At 41.7% G+C, this 16,784-nt stretch overlaps 1 protein-coding gene across 8 annotated transcripts in view; it reads right to left on the bottom strand.

Moving 5' to 3' along the window:
- The window catches only part of MCF2L2 (MCF.2 cell line derived transforming sequence-like 2), a 183,876-nt gene that overhangs the window by 131,555 nt on the left and 35,537 nt on the right, over positions 1-16,784 (bottom strand). For 7 of the 8 annotated variants that reach the window (XM_030494555.1, XM_030494561.1, XM_030494557.1 and 4 more), the window contains 2 exons: positions 12,948-13,031; positions 2,237-2,351 (listed from right to left, as the gene is read on the bottom strand). In XM_030494555.1, coding sequence (XP_030350415.1) covers positions 2,237-2,351; positions 12,948-13,031 — 199 coding nt within the window. Of the gene's footprint in view, positions 1-2,236; positions 2,352-12,947; positions 13,032-13,200; positions 13,226-16,784 lie in introns of those variants that run through there. The other variant, XM_030494560.1, reaches the window with a different exon arrangement.

Genomic DNA, 16,784 nt, shown 5'->3' on the forward strand with positions numbered 1-16,784 from the left:
TGAACTGCTTTTCAAACTATACTTCATACCCTTTGTAACTCCACAAGAGCTAGAGACTATTCTCTTCTCTTGGTCACTTTGTTTGATATCTGGACATCTTCCTTGAGAATCAAAAGAAAAGGTGAACTACAAGCAGTGAAACAACATGTACAGGAATGCTGTTGTAATACACACAGTAGTATGTAGTACAGTAGTGCTAATGAAGGTAACAAAGCAGTCCCTTTACTGCTTGCTGAGACGTGTGAGAGACACTTTCAGTGCATGGACCAGCAACTGCAAATTAGCAAGGCACTGCTGCACCCAAACTGGTCCACTATTTATGCCACATTAAGACTGTACTTCATATAATTATGTCCTAAATCATACAACCAAAGCTTGTTGCTCAGGTTCTTCCTCTTCTAAATTACTGTCTTTGTCCCTCACCATCCACATGAAGGGTAGCAAGTTTCAAACAGTGACTCAAGAAACGCAGTCAATCTTTTTAAAAACACTAACAAATACTAGCAAAGTCCCTGTAAAACTCACATCCCTACAGTGTGATCTATAATTGAATCTACATGTCAAACCAATGTGCTGGTCTGCAGAAAATGCAGGTTCAAATCCCAGCATGTCACTGACCTTGAACAGGTCACTTATATCAAACTGAACAGTCACTTACTCAACACAAGTTTTGGTGAGCCTGTCTGTAATGCAAGATATTACTTACACATACCTCATCACCTGTAAAATAGGCATATTGCAGCCCTCCTGAGTTCCAAAGGTTTGAAACTTAATTCATCATTCTTTGTACATTGCTCTGTGATTCCTCAGGGGAAGAGAAAATGCAAAACTGATAAACAGAATCAAAGCAAAGGCCCATCTAGCCCAATACTTTGTCTCCAGTGTTTGGTAGGTAGCGGATACTGAGGCAAGAGGAAAAGAGAGAGAAATCTTTCTCTTGGTATATTCTCCCAAGTCCCAGTGTTAAGAAATATATGAATTTCTTCAGCTAGAGTTTGCATCTGAGCCATTGTGTTCAGCTGCCACTGATGGAGCAATCCTTCATGAATTAGTTTAATTTCATTTGAACCCATCTGTACTTTTGGCTTTCACACAGGCTGAAGCAGCATAAAGCATTTCTGCTTATCACGTTGACAACGTCCTAGTTCCCCAACATGTGACAACATTACAGGGAATCACCCACCAGCATACCAAGTACAAAGAACTGGAAAACTAGTTTTGTGCTTTTCTCAGCTACAATTGCTGTTTTATTAACTCTGAAGCTGGTCATCCTCCCAGTCCTGCCTTTAGTGAAGAAATATGTAAAACAAAGTTTCTCCTGTCGGAACAAAAGCCCTACACAGCAGACTGAAACAATGAAGCTGTTAAGTTCACAGTATGTGGTTTCTCTCAGCTTGCTTTGGCAACTTGGTATGGGGAATACATGTAGGTGGAGCTGGAAAACTTCTTACTCAAACTTGAAGGAGGCACGTTTTCCCTTCATCATCCTCCAAGCACCTTTATACACAAGACCACAGGAAATAATAAATCCCTGCTGAGCTTCTAACTAGCACAAACAGCCATGGTCCAGAGACAGGATCAGGGGACTGAAAAATACTAATCTCTCTTTTTAGATAAACAAAAAGTAATTCAGCAGCCATGTCTTAGCGCATTTCCTCAGAGCAGTGGAAGTGAGTTTGTTTCATTATCCTTGCACAGCTGCAGGCAAACAGCAAGGAAAACATCCTAGCTGTGGAGCAGCCTCCCAATAAATGAAGCATTGGAAAGCACATGGTGCTTGCCAGAATCCTGTCAACAGGTCACCTAGCTTGCTTTCTCAGAACAGAGAAAGCTTGCACAGAAAGATGCACTCAGAGAACAAACAGTAATAGAACCTGTGTAAGTTTGGCTCCTTCTAGATGCAACCCTTCCCTTGTTACATCCAGCTCCCCTGAGAGTTTTCACGAATGGCCCCTCTTAGCTCCATTTTGATCTGCTATCTTTACTGCTGCTTTTCAGATCTATACCCCCTCCCACCCAGTTCAAGCCCTGAAGAGAAAACCTGTCCTGTGTAAAGCTTGCTTTCCTATGCAAATGATGTAAGTGGTTCCTAGGGCCTCCTGCACATAGGAAAGTTTCATATGGACTTGATGGATGCGGAGTCACTGGTACACTCTGGTAGCACCACTAAAAGCAGTGAGCCACTGAAGAAGCAAAGCTCTGTAGGAAATCAATGGACATTTGTATTTAGCCTTACCTGGGAATGCTGGTTAGATATGTGACCACGTTCAGAAAATCTTCATCAGGTATGTCACTGAACCCTGCAAATTCTGGAAAGGTTATAATTGGTGCCCCATCCTTCCCTCGTCCTCCTGCAAAAGAGAGGTTGTAAAGATTAGAAGGTGATTTTATGCCTTTGGACAGACTGGTCATTACTCAAATGGGAAACACTGGCATCTCTCATTGAAAAGCACCCAGATTCAGTACACATGATCAGCTTGCCATTTGACATTATAATTCACAGTAGTTTTATTACCTTAGTTTACTCCAGCTGAGATTCTAACCTCTATTGTTTATTCTCAGCTTTCCCATTAACCTGCTGCATAGTTCTGATTACATGCTTTCTTTGGTTCTTCATTTCCCATTTCCAAGTAATTTATTGTGATAACATTTCGCTGTGTATAGGTTACAGCACTCTCTGATTCCTTCTAGACATTAAAGGAAATGAAGTATTAGAGCATACAAGCTTTGAATACACACACATAACCCACGACACAGGCCTAGGACCAATCCAGTCTTAAGCCTTTTCTTAAGAAAAAAATACTCAAGGTGCGTGGAATATTTAATCAATGCGCTCATCTTGTTTATTTGCATCAAACCTAAATTAAAAAGGACAGGAAAGTCATAAGCAGCAAGGTCAAGAAGAGTCCCTATCTGAGGGGACTCCCTGATCCAAACAGCAGTACTCAAACTCTGGTAGGGCTACGGGAAGCATGGTGCTGAGTGCTTATAACCGAGCAGCCTTTACAGCTCTCCTGACACAATGCTCAGTTACAGGAGAGGAAGTACACAGCACAAACCCTGTTGACTTGCAGGATCAGTCCTAACTTGGCATCACTCAAACCACTCAGAAGTTAACAGGAGTTTTCACACCAACTTGGACTCAAAGCCGAGAGCAGACTAATGAGGCAGTGCTGCATAAAGGAAGATGATGAAACAAAGCTTTCATTATAGGTACCTTATTGCTTAGCACTGCTTAGGTAGGGCATTAAGGACTTGGCTTTTCCCTAAGTAAGTCTTTCTCCTTCCTCTGCAATCTCTGTGCAAGTCTGGTTTTTCCACTAGGCTGAGGAACTGTCTACCAGCCCAAGTATGAGCCTAGTCCTGCAGCACACACAATTTTTCTAGTCATTTATCACCCATAGAAGATTCTTGTTCAAGAAAGAGCCATGCTCGGGGTTTCCCTTAGTGAAGGGGAAGCTGTGGGAGGGAGACAGAAAATTACCTTCCTTAAGGAAAATATTCAGTAAATTATCCCACTAGGAGCATGGGAGGAAACAACACTGGGAAAAAAAATACGAGTTCTCATTCCTCAAAAGTACCCTCTAAATACCTATAAACAAACCCATATACCATTGCTTTTCCCTACCGATAACCACAGCTGATGCCACAAACCAGTTGCTCCTGCTCCTGTTTTGGTGGCCATTGCAAAGAGGGTGCTCCAGTAATTCCTAGCTATTTCTATGTACAGCAGTCAGTCCCTTGCTCATTCTGATCCTGCCTCTGCCCAGCCCTTCCAGCCCGAGTTGTATTATTTAAGGTCCCTTCTGTGCTGTCCAGCCAGAGAGCTGGGATGCTGAGGAGCACAATGTTTACATAAAGTAAAAGTCAGAGCTCTAGAAAAGAGGAATTTTTTACAAGGAAACCCTTTTCCTTCTTGACATTTGGTGACATGGTGGCTTTATCGGGACATCATCGTTAGCTCCTATTTTCCTTTCTGAAGGTTGATTATTGCTTTAATTACATCTGAAAATGACTCAGTTGTGTTAGATCATCCACTAAGTTCATTCTGCTAGGGAGAAAACAGGCCTACAGAGATTCAGAAGGCTTTCAGCCAAAATGCAAAGAAGGAATATTATAATCCACACTGCAGTGAATTGGATTTCAAATGCTGACCACAGTCACGGCCTCCGCATTGACCTCCACATTGGCCTTGGGATAAGGCCAAATGCTGATACGTGGCAGTCTGATCTCAGGGCACTCTAGCCGCACTACCTGCAGTCAGCAGTGACACAGAATATGCTGTCATGCAAATTTAGTCAGACTTTACCCAGATCACTGCACTCTAGAGACCATGAACACCAAACTGCAGGTACCCAGTCAGGGTGGTTTGTTACAGATTCTCAGTGACATCTGCTGGAGTCAAACAGTAATGACCAGGAAAATGAAATGGGAGCTTGCCTGCTCTGTCTTGCAGAGTTCAGTGCATGCCAAGATATTTCATAGATGGTATCTTGTACGCAGTCACATGGTTCCTGGGCACCAAGCTTAGCCATTCACCTATTTCAAATAGGTGCAGATACTCTAAATGGGGAAGAAGTAGTAACCTGGAAAATTTTAGTTTAAAGCAGCAATATTTGCCCCTGGAGGATAAAATAAAGATCCCCCTGGATCCCCTCTTTCAACACCTGATAGTTTACCTGCAGTTATACTCAAGATTTGTTTAAACTACAAGTTTCATATGGAACTTCTAATGTTCTTGCTGGCTGGGATCTCTTTGTGTCCCTTTTATCTTCTCTTTCTCTTGCATCCACATTCATACACGTGCTCTTCTTCCTCTGGTCTCTTTTCCCTGAGCTAGATAAGGCAGGCGGATGATGCACTGTATGTATGTAGGTGTGTATTTTTGTCACAGGATCTTCTCCTGTAAAAAGCCATCCAAGGAACGAACGTAAGTGGACTGAACATTCACTTCTTCACCACTAGAAACAAATCTAAAAGGACATTTGGGAGCAGCCTCAGGTGAAGTGTTCAGCTAAAAGCCAGGAGTTCCTTGCCTCTGACTAGGCCACACACTCTTAGCTCTTAGGCTCCTTCTCCTTCTCCAGTGTGAAGCCAGCACTTCCTACTGCAACCAAAACAGAAGAACGTTCAGGAAGTTCTTGAATGCAGCTATATTTCAGACAAGGAAATAAGCAGGGGAACCCTCAGTTCCTGCCATACCATGAAATTAGGGTGCAATTTGAGAGAGTTTTGTGATCAGAAATTGTTAAGTACAATAAAAAGGAGAGAGCAGGAATGTCTGAAGTGTTGGGTGACAAGTAATAACACAAATATATTAGGAATAGCTTATTCCTGCCCATATTGGAAGCTGAAGAAGTAGTTTTGGTACAAGGGAAAATGATCCATAACCATTTATCCGTATGTCTAGCAAGGTAACAAGAGTGAATGTTAAGGGGATATAAAGGAAGCTCCTTATATGTCAAGGGTGTTTGGAAAACTCTCTCCTCTGGCTAAGAAAACAACTCCATAATCTAAATGTTAATGCCATTTTTTTTTTTTTTCCTGACACTAAACCAAGATTTGCTGCAGTATGCAAATTTCTGCAGAATATGAATTGACAAGCTGCAGCCCTTTTTTTCTGGGCCATAACCTTTCTAGGGAATTGCCACTAGATTTCTTCTAGTCCTTGAAAGCAGCCTTTAACTGGCTGCTACTCACTGTCTTGGAAGGGCAGAGAGCACAAAATAAAAATCAACAGGGACAGTCTTCAGTCAGCTCCACAGCCATAAGGACTAAGTGCATCGAATTTAGTCCCAAGACTGTCTGTATACGACCCTTGCACGTGCTGGGACTGTGCATAACCCCCATGCTCCTGGGCATCGCTTGTGAAAAGAACTTAATTGCTGAACAGAACATTTTACAATCCATCATAATTAAGACTGAAGGGGGCAGAATAAGCTCCAGCAGCTCCATGAAAGTCCAAAAGAAAAATAGTCCTCGAGAGGAAAAAAAATAAAAATAAAAAAATGGAGAGGGTTGGAGGAGGGAGACAGGAAAGAAGTGCTGAAGTGAGTCACACGAACACAGCACAAAGCTGAGAAGGTTACATTACGGATACCTGAAGCATGCCATCTCTGTTCAGCGGTGTCTGTGCAGCAAGATAAGGGGGCCCAAAGACTGCCAAGAGCAAAGTAGGTTGATGAAAAGCCAAAGCAACATGAGGCACGAGCTGAGCTACATAGCCCCACGGGAGAAGCGAGCAATAACTCGAATTTAGTGCAGTCAGAGAGAGAAACAAAGATGGACTGAAAAATAGATAGCAGGAGCATAGCCATATGCCTGCCCGACGCCTTTATGCAATGCACAGGCCTCTCTCGCTGACTTGCAGCTCCTCCAGGCGCCAATAGATGCCACTCTGCAGCACTCTTCAAACCACCCAGCCACCTCCAACACCTTCTGGCAGCTCCAAACGATGGTGCCAGGCCAGAGAAGGAGCAGCTGGTGGCAGTGGCTGTTGCAAGGATCTGCCACAAGAGTTGGAGGTTCAGCTGGCAGAAAGAAGATTTAAGAGGAAAAGATTACAGTCAGCTTGACCTTCTGCCTGGTTTGCTACTCAGACTGACAGCATCCCTTCTCCTCCTTCTCCTGGGCACTTTCCTTATTTTCCACCCCAGCTTCTTGCTCAACTTTTCCCCTTCTCTTGTGGCCCAAGGGCAAAGGGACAGAAAGAACCTGGGTGACAGGACAAAACTACAGATTTCATATGGAAGGGAAAGAAAAGTAGGAGAGGTGGAACACAAGCTGTGTTGGGGTAGTACAAGGCATAGTAATGGGACCATCACTCACTCTCGTGTGTGCCAGTTCCCCAAGTCCCAGGGCACAAAACAGTGTCCATAGTTGTTCCTATTAGATAGACTTTCCAGCTGCCAATGCAGCCTGGCTAGCTGTAGCAGTGAAGATGGGGCCAAAATTCAGCTGTGGAAACAAAACAGCTGAAGTATTTGGGGGAGGAACGGGAGGCGCAGAGGAGAACGGGATACGGCAGCAGAGAAAATTTGATTTTGCTTTGCAGTGTAAAGGGCGTGACTGACAAATGAGGTGTGAGTGCCGAATTCTGAGATCTCTCACAGCTCAAGTTGCAGGTTGGTAGGACTGATGTAAAAGCAGCAAGTAATCACAACCGCAGGCTAGGTTCCTGAACACAGTGATGGAAATCTCACACTCCTCAGTTCTAGCCCACCTATGCCTCCTGTCCAGGGATCAATAGTATCTATGATTTAGGCAATCAGGGGCTACAATGGAGTCCTATTCTATAGCCAGGAGCTCTTGTTGTAACACCAAGAGTAGGATTCAGAAAGTAGTATTTAACTAGAGCTTACCAAATATGCTGAACTCTAGAGAAGGAAAAAAACCCAAAAACCTCACTCAAAACCCCAAAACAACACAATCCCCCAAAACCCCCCATCCTCCCCACCCAAAAATAAAAACAACACCCCCCCACACCCCCTCCAAAACAGGCTATGGGCAGAAGTTCCAAAAGTTTGTCTGCAAGTTTACAGTGCACTCCTCCCCAGCCTGCCACAGACACCAACTCATCAGTTGGCATCGGAAAGTGGAAAGTTTTCTTTCAAATTTCGCTGACGTGTGCAGGCTAACTGCTTGGGTCTGCCCACATGCAGAGACCTCGCTAAGATATATTGTGAATGCTGAATTTCTTATGAAAGTTAAATCATGTTTCCTGGGTTTAGATTTTTACAAACCGTAAACTCCAAACTGTCCCTTTGGTAAGGTCAGGCCAGGTTTTCCAAAAGACTCAGTTTCAACAGGAAGCAGATGGCCAAACACCCTCCAGGCTTTGGAAATTAAATAAACTGGCTTCAGAGTCAGTTACCATTTTCAGATATAGTCTCCCATCCACTGAAGTCCATTAACTTAACAGGAGCAGAACACAAAGAAAATGAATCTCTGCTAATACACTTCGTGACAGTTTGTCTAATAAATTTGTGATTTAGTAACAGGATCCATTATTGCTGCAAACAGCAGACTGGGCTCTTTGACAAAGTAATTACAGATAAGACCAGGTTGCGAAGCTGCAGATAAAAAAGGAGTAGTACTAGTTCCAAGAACAGTTTAGTACAGTGGATTATTAGTCTGTCAACAAGACAGGAACAACATTTGACCAGTGGTTTTCCATTCTTCAATAAAAACTGGTGTGTGTAGAATAGCCAGGTTTTCAGTACTACCCAACTTAGTGATCTAGTTCCCTTAACAGCTACAGGAAACACACAAACGTAGCTGTGCACTCCTATGTTGTCACAGCTGAACTCCCATAACTGGGAGTTCAGTTTTCAGGGAAAGGAAAGAGGCAGTAGTGGTTTCAAAACTAGAATTTAACCACAAGAACCAGTACTCCCACCAGATCTCACAAGCCAAGCAGGGCTAGATCAACACGTGGAAAAAAAGATGACCAAAGAACTATGTGATTAAGGACAGCATCACACCACACCGCAGTCTTTTCTATGACCACAGCAGACCAGGGAAACTTTTGAAGAGTTTCCCTGTTCTTGGTGTGGACAGTAGTCTTGGTTAGTCTGGTAGCAGGAGGGTCAGGACAAACAGGAGGCTGTTAGTATCTAACACATTCATTGTAACTAGACCCTGACACAATCAAACACCAAGCTCATTAGGCTTGTTACATAATTCCTACCATCTGGTCAGAGACTGCAAGACAGTCAGATCCTCTTCTAAGAAGTTTGTACACAGCAGTAGTAGAGGAAAGTGTTTCAAATGAGTCATGTCCAAAGAAAATGTCATGGTTTAAACCCAGCCAGCAACTAAGTACTATGCAGCTGCTTGCTCACTTTCCCCCACCCTGTGTGATGGGAAGGAGAATCAGAAAAAGGTAAAACCCATGGGTTGAGATAAGAACAGTTTAATAATGGAAATAAAGCAAAATATAATAATAATAAGGTGGGGAGAGGAATAAAACCCAAGAAACACAGGTGATGCACTATACAATTGCTCACCACTCGCTGACTGATGCCCAGCCTGTCCCCAAGTAGCAGTTGGTGGCTCCTGGCCACCTCCTCACAGTTTTTATACTGAACATGATGTTCTATGATATGGAATATCCCTTTGGCTAGTTTGGGACAGCTGTCCTTGCTGTGCTCCCTCCTGGCTTCTTGTGTCTCTCCTCACTGGCAGAGCATGGGAAACCGAAAAGTCCTTGATCAGGGTAAGCACTACTTAGCAACAACTAAAACATCAGTGTCTTATCAATATTATTCTCATAGTATTCTCAAAACACAGCATTGTACCAGCTACTAGGAAGAAAATTAACTCTATCTCAGCTGAAACCAGGACAGAAAACAAAGAGCCTTTGACTTCAAACATTCTACTCTTTATTTTCTGGTTACTGCAAGGGGATATTATATTTTCACTACATCTGCTTCTGCCACCAGCTGTTAATAAAAAGCTGATATTAATCAAATAAATATTCATTTATAACGCACTGCAACAGTCACCCATTTCTCCATTATCAGTGAACAAATGGATTTGGGGTCCACAGGATTGAACAGGAGAGCTTGAAAAAGCTAGAGGCTTTGGAGTAGCACAAATCAAACTCTGCTAACACCCTCCAAGCTGTGCATGCAAGGAAGAGGTGGCTAGCTGCCCTTTGGAGGCTGCAGCCTACAGAATGAAAGAAATAACCTGAACTAGTATAAATCAACATATACCATTTTTACGAAGTTGTTCTGAAAAATACATATTATATGCCCAGCACACTCTACAAGTAAGTTGGGAGTGTCTTTTACTGCCTATATTGATGGGGGCAAAGAGCAGAGGGGGTTTTTTTCAGACAGTGGCTACTGAGCTGGAACATATCAGCATGGAAAACCAGGAAATAGACTAAGTATCAGGAGATTTTTGGTCTCCATGTAGGCAAGCACTGAAACACCAAAATATTTGTGGTTTCTTGCGCATAATGAAAAGCAGCAGACTTTAAGGAAAAACTGCAGAGCCGCCTGGGAAACAAAAGTATAATAATCAAAATCAAATGAGGTCATTTATGTGTGAATTACTTTAATAAGTGAAATGAGGCAGGAGAGTACCCAGATTTGTTCTCATTGGATGAAGAAACCAATCTTTTGCTAAAGGAAAAAGAAAGTTATACTTATTTACAGAAATGAACTTTTTAAAAATATAGTAGTTTCTGACATTTACCTGAACTCAGTTTGCAGAGGCAACAAGGGACAGTAAGGAATACTCCTGTTGTTATATCTTATATTTGTGACCCACCAGCGGTCAGCAACAGAATAAGATACTGGGCAAAAGGGACCTCTGAGTAGATGATTTTATGTTCATGATCTTCTTCGCAGGCTACCAAGGGGGTTTCAGAGTGGAAGCACCCAAGTTTCCAAATTTAGTCGTAAACTTCAGACTAAAATCAGCTTAGAAACTATGAACTATACTGCCCTATTTCTTACTAGGATATTATTTCTGGACTGTACTGTGGAGATTTTAGATAAGCCTGAAAATTCTTCAAATGGGATTTGTTATTTATGTAGATGGGGGCATGAAAGATACCTTTTCACTCACTTCTGGTGTTTGTTATTGGTACTTGTATGCTGATGAACCAGTTATTTGCCAATCCCTAACAAAGAAGCCTCTCAGCCCTGCCTTCTATAAACAGTTATTTCCAAAGACTTTAAGCACCTTAGGTTTAAATAGTCTTATTTAACATCTTTCTCATCATTTCAAAGAATAAAAGAAGTAGATCAAATGTGAAGAGTTGAATTTGTTGAATTTGTTAAAACAGCAGGCAAGAATACATCCACTTCTGAAATGATGAGTCCATAAAGAAATATGAAATTCTTTTTCATATTTACCCATGACATTTTTGTGCCATGTTTAATGTTCTAGCTGGAACTGGAAATGGAGTTTTCTTCCTGCTGAGTAAACCACCTTTCACAAGTTGTTCATTTCATACCATACATAGCTTTTATTAATGGCCTCAAATGTTGCAAGGTAATGGGGTTTAAGAAAAGCAGTGCTTCGCATTTTACCAGTTAGGCATTACACATGAGGCACTGAATTCTCAACATGCATGATGTTCTTTACACCAATGTAAGAGTTGTCAGGCATTCATGTATCAGTTAAGCCAAAGGCCTTGAAAACAATATTGGTTTCAGCAGCTCTGCATGTCTGGTGAAGGAAAAGTAAGCAAAGTATTCTAGAGAGTTCAGCTGATAAGTGTTTTCTTGTTTACAAAGAGCAGACAAGCATCCCAGATGTGATCTGACTGAAGCTAACATCAAGACCCAAATGGACTTGAACAGTGATTAGATTCCCTATTCCCTTCCCTGTATTTGGAATATTTTAACATCAGTTTAGCACTAATAAAAGGGATCTAAGTAGCATTCCCAAAGCAGTACTTTCAGTAAGGATTAATTTCAAACTTGACAACAGTCCCTAGATTAAGAGACTACCAAATCCCACCCATCAATCATTATTTTTTTCTGTTAAGTAACTAGCACCTTAAGGAAAAGGGGTGCCCAGCTTTCTCTGATCACCTAATGCTTCTGAGACTTTGTTGTGGTATCTGTGCATCAAGATCTCTGGCAGTCAGGTGTGGAGCACTTAATAATACCAAGTTACTCACTATCCTCTCCAGTTTGTCATGGCAGGGCTATAGTAAGCACATGGTATGCAGGCAAATGCCTGGACAGCTAAATGAGAATTCTGCAACAAAAATTGTCTTCGGATAGATGCTACACTAACATTTCCTAGTTACCCTACACTGAGAATGGTGGGATGCAAAAGGTTTGAGCAATTTTATGCAGTTGCTGACACTGTTCACCATGGAGATTTGACTTTACTAGGAAATCTAGGAAGATGTGACCCCGAGATGCTTTACTGCAGACAAGAACACAGCTGGTTCCACCTCTGTTCAGTCAATAACTTCTGCTGAATGCAAACCAGTTAGTTATTGAGCTTATGAAACTGCCACAAGATGCTACACAGAAACCTCCAAAATCAGAGCCCCATAAAGAGAATTCTGAATAACTTAAGATTTGGATTTCATTTGGTATCTTGAAGCGTACTTAAAAATGTGAAGATGCAGCAAGGATTGGTCCTGCTGAGTTGATCATTTGCAGAACTGTGTCTGTGTAAATTCAATGCACTGGGTACCCGGTGTTCCTCTCCACCAAGCAGAGAGGGACAGGCTGTCCAAAAGTACCTTATGACCATCTCAGTATTTTGCGCAAATTCATGATACTTCACTGTGTATCTATGGGGAAGAAGGAAAGCAACTTCTTAATTCCTTTATTTGCAGAACAGACGGAAATGGAGACAAAAGTTGTTGCCAGAGGCCATCTGAGGACCCAGATAAGGATTTCTCGTCTACAGTACCCAAAATAAGTGTATTAAATAATTAGGCATATTTCAGTATCAGTTATTTATTCGGGGCAGGAACTGCGTCACTTTGTGTGATTGCAAACTTCAGGCAAACAAAGGAATATGTAATAATCAAATCTTTAAAAGATTAGAACCTTACACTTTAGAAATGAACTATTTCTAAAACAAAGGCAAATGAGGAAGAAGGGGAAGGTCATGAGTAGTTCCCCAACAGACCAAAATCTTTTCCCACAAACCAGATGGTCGGACGTTGTGCAAATATATGTACAGAAAGATTTGTTTAATTGCTTACCCTCCGAATCCATTCCCCTGCACCCTATTGTGGAGAGCATGGAAAATTCACTTGCCTCAAGAAAAACAAGCACAGCAAGTTGTCATTTATCAGTTCCATACACTGTGACTGTCTGATTGTAAATGCACTTTTCATTAGCAATATAAAAATACTATTGCAACTGCTGTACAAAACTGAAGGGTGACAGTCAGCATGACAGATTCCAACACATTTCCAAGAGAATCTCAGAGTGTGATTGACAGCAACTTCTTACCTGACAAGATAGCAAATTGCCTGTGCAGTTGCTCTATTATATCCACTGCAACCAGCGGCCGTATCTCCTGCTGCATGATTTCATCTGTGCAAGTGAAAACAGAAATCTTCAATGAGTTAATAAAACCTTAATGACAATTTTTCCATCCTTTAAGAACCCAGCAAAACAAAGATGATACTCAAAGGAAAAGAGCCTGGCTTGAGTATTGGTTCAGACGTTATGTGACTGTCACGGAGAAGTTTATGATACTTACAGAGTCTCATCTGCAGCGTACATACTTTATCGCCTTATGATTTCAGAGAGAGCTTTTCATAAAACAGCTCTGGTAGATTTGCCAGAGCTTGTCACAGGTTTGCTGAAGCTGACAGCCTGTTCCTTTCTTCTTCATGTTCCATATTAAGCCTTGGCATTTGGCCTCCCACATAAAGCAGCTTTTCAGTCTTTGAAACAGTAAGATCTATTTCAGATATAGTGCCATGTTCCACCCTGAACTCCCTGGTCTCTGCTTGAGGACTTAGTGTAACCAACCAATCCAGAACAATTTCCTTTGCTGATGCTTTTTCCACTACAAGCAAATACGTAGTAAAAGGAGGAAATAAGGAGCCGTGAGGCTTTCTTCTCATGAAAACAAAGCCTGTTCTTTTGAAGTAAACACTGAGATGTTAAAAAATAACATGTTAAAAAAAAAACAGCTGGGGAAAAATCACCATAATTTTTGTGTGTGATCTACTTAGCGACTAGCAACTATAATCTCACATTGAGCTAATTTGACCTCTTTCTGTAGCAGGTACACCCACATGTTCTCCCCATTCTTCACCCCAGACCAGCAACATTTTCTCGGGAATATCTGCCAGCTTGGCTGTTTATGTTACAATAGTACCTATTGTAATTAGGCCTTTAGCCACTGTACAGCTACAGAACAATCAGTCATGGCTTTTACGACTAAACTCTAACTGCCCAGACAATAGGTGGAAGGACGAAATCTGGGTCCAGGTAGACCACAGATCAGAGTTAAGGCAGGCAGTTGCCCTGCTTAAGCACCAAGATTTTCGCTGACGTCAATACTGAAATATTTTAGAGCACCTGGTTTTAAACAAACTCTCCAGAAACAGAGAGGGAGGTCAGAGAGGTTAGAAATCAGCTTCTTTCTCCTGCATCCTAGTCTGCTGTGCAAAATGTGACCTCTCTCTTGCTTTCAGATATCCACTCCGATCTTTTCCAGAACTAGGGATTCTAGGTTTTAAATGACACTGTATCACTTGGAAACTTTTTGGTTCATTTTCTAATGCTTCACTAATGCTTTGAGACAAAGTAACCAAGCAACTTGTTGCCTTCTCCTAGACAGACGCTGACACACAATATGGGAAGAAGTTGCATGATCTTGGCTGATGAACAAAACAAGGCAACAATTCCAAGCAGTTAAAAAAAACAAAACAAAACAAAAATCTCAAGAAGGCTGATTCTGCAAATCCTCCCTTTGAACTAAAAAGGGGAAAATTCAAACTAGAATGAGTGATGTTTTTGATGTAGGACCTTCACTTATATACTGTTTATGCAGCCCACTATCAGCTTCACTGATTCTTGAGATTGCAGGTGGCTAACAGCAACTGGAAGAGCAAACTAATGAATCACAGCTAAAGAGCTTGCTTTCAGTGATGTTTTGCCAGTATGAAGGCATCATTAATATCAACCACTCTTGGGAAACAGAAATCCTCTCTCCCTGCTTCACATATATATTTTACTAGGTTGCTCTAAAAATAGCTTGGTTTCTGATTTCTAAATATCCTTTTTCTACCAAAAGAATTTTGTGGCGTAGGGATAAGATGAAGTAATAGAAACAAGAACTGCAGAGTGCCAGTTAGTTCTCATCAAACCCCCTGCCTGGGCAAGCCGAGCCACATGGGATTTGCTGTAAACCCCACATTCAGCAAGAGATATTCAGATGATGAGAAAGGTGATATAAAACATATTTGGTGACTAGGAATCACACACTCAAGAAACGGAGCATAGCTCACACACTGACATCTGGGAAAAGAAATTGTAGCATAAGAAACTAGCAGGAGACTGAGAAAATCTGAGGAAATAAGGAGAAGGTACCTTGTGAGCCCAAATGGAAAATCAGATGACATGGCTATGAAATGTCAGTAGCTGTAGCCAACAGCACACAAGGTCACATTTGCCCTCTTCCATCTTCCTCTAGGACAGTGCTTAAAGGTAGTTACTCTTCAATACTGATAAATTTGTAACAGCATCATAGAGCTTGCAATAGAAGTCCTAGTCCTTGGAAACATATGATTACCTGAAGCTGCTGAAGGAAGTTTAATCATTGGCTAAAATAAAAGCCTGAAAAAAAAAAAATTAAAAGCAAACCAAACAATAGAGTTCTAGCTTAGTTTTACAGCCATGCAATTTACCTAGCATTAGTGAGCATTAATACATTCATATCTTCCACTAACTATTCCAGGAGGCTCTGCAGCCTTCCTGATCTGCGTACTGCAAGCCACAAGCCTGCAGGAAGTGGCGTTCAGCCTCTTAGGCAGAAGAAAAGTGCCATTTTCCTGCAGGATAGATACCACAGCAAAGAAAACCCTGCTTTTTACTTATTGATAATAGGCATGTTTTAATTCACTACATGGGGACCCAAAAGTCAATGGGAAAGTTTTAGAAACCTGACACGCCACAGGAGCTTTGCAACGACTGTCTTGCTTCACTGCACTTTGCTAATATCTGCAGAAGAGCTTGGACAACTCCTGGTCACTTCAAAACAGTCCTGTCCTCTGATAAAAGTCTGTATAGCCGTGCAACTGAAGATCACATCAAAACATACACCAGGCAAGTGTGTATGTTCCAGCCACCAGGCTGGAACATGGTTATCTTGGCAACCTTGACTCGGGCATTTCCCAGCTTCTCTGTCATTATTTTTGTGGTCTTAGCTTTTTTCCTTTTTCTTTTTTTTTTTTCTTTTAATTGAAGAGGCAGTTACATACAGCTTCTCAAATTTAAAAAAGCAAAAAGCTTAATTGATCAAACAGTATTAAGTGAAACACCACCAATCCCCTACATAGGTCACCAAAGTTCAATCTTTACACTTACCATGCAATTCTTCATTAGTTGAGCTAACTGAAATTGCCAGGACAATTAAAATAAAGCCAGTTCATCTACTCTTGGTTCTCCTCTTAAAACTACTATAAATTCAATTCCTAGAGAGACCAGAAAAATTAGGCCTTCCAGTTTTGCTTGCCAAGGTTTTCTACCAAGGAAGAGAAAAGGAAAAGCAATTACTATAGCCACCTGCCTGACACAGCTTCTCCTCCCTCCCAAACCTCTAGGGAGGCTAGCTGCAACTGTGCTATCTAATCTTTAAGGGGAAAGCCATTTAGTTACACTTCATAATGCCTCACTCAAAAATGAAACACGCTTGGGCTTCCCCACACACACACATGCCTGTTTTATTTCTAACCACAGCTGTACGTATTCCTGCAGCAGGTCTGAAGCACAGCCCACAGACTGCTGCCTTCAGAGCTACACCAGCAGCAGCTGATTAAAAGCAACAATGCATATAATCTTGTCCCTTCCTCTCTTCTCTGAGCAGAGAGAAACTAGTTTGTACGCTAATGGCAACTGATGGCTTCCAACAGTACTGGAAAGATGACCTGCTGGAGTGAAAGACTGGACTGCACTGGGAAGATTGAAACAGCAGCGCCTGTTGCTTCATGAAAGTCAACCAAAAGCAACCAGACATAACAGTTTTTCTTTGGTTTTTAGTGAGTGAATGCAACAACTGCCTGGCCTTCTTTTGACTTGGGGAGGGAGGTCCTTCAATCACCCATCTAAAGT

Source organism: Strigops habroptila, chromosome 8 (genome assembly GCF_004027225.2).
Source record: "Strigops habroptila isolate Jane chromosome 8, bStrHab1.2.pri, whole genome shotgun sequence".
NCBI lineage: Eukaryota > Metazoa > Chordata > Aves > Psittaciformes > Psittacidae > Strigops > Strigops habroptila.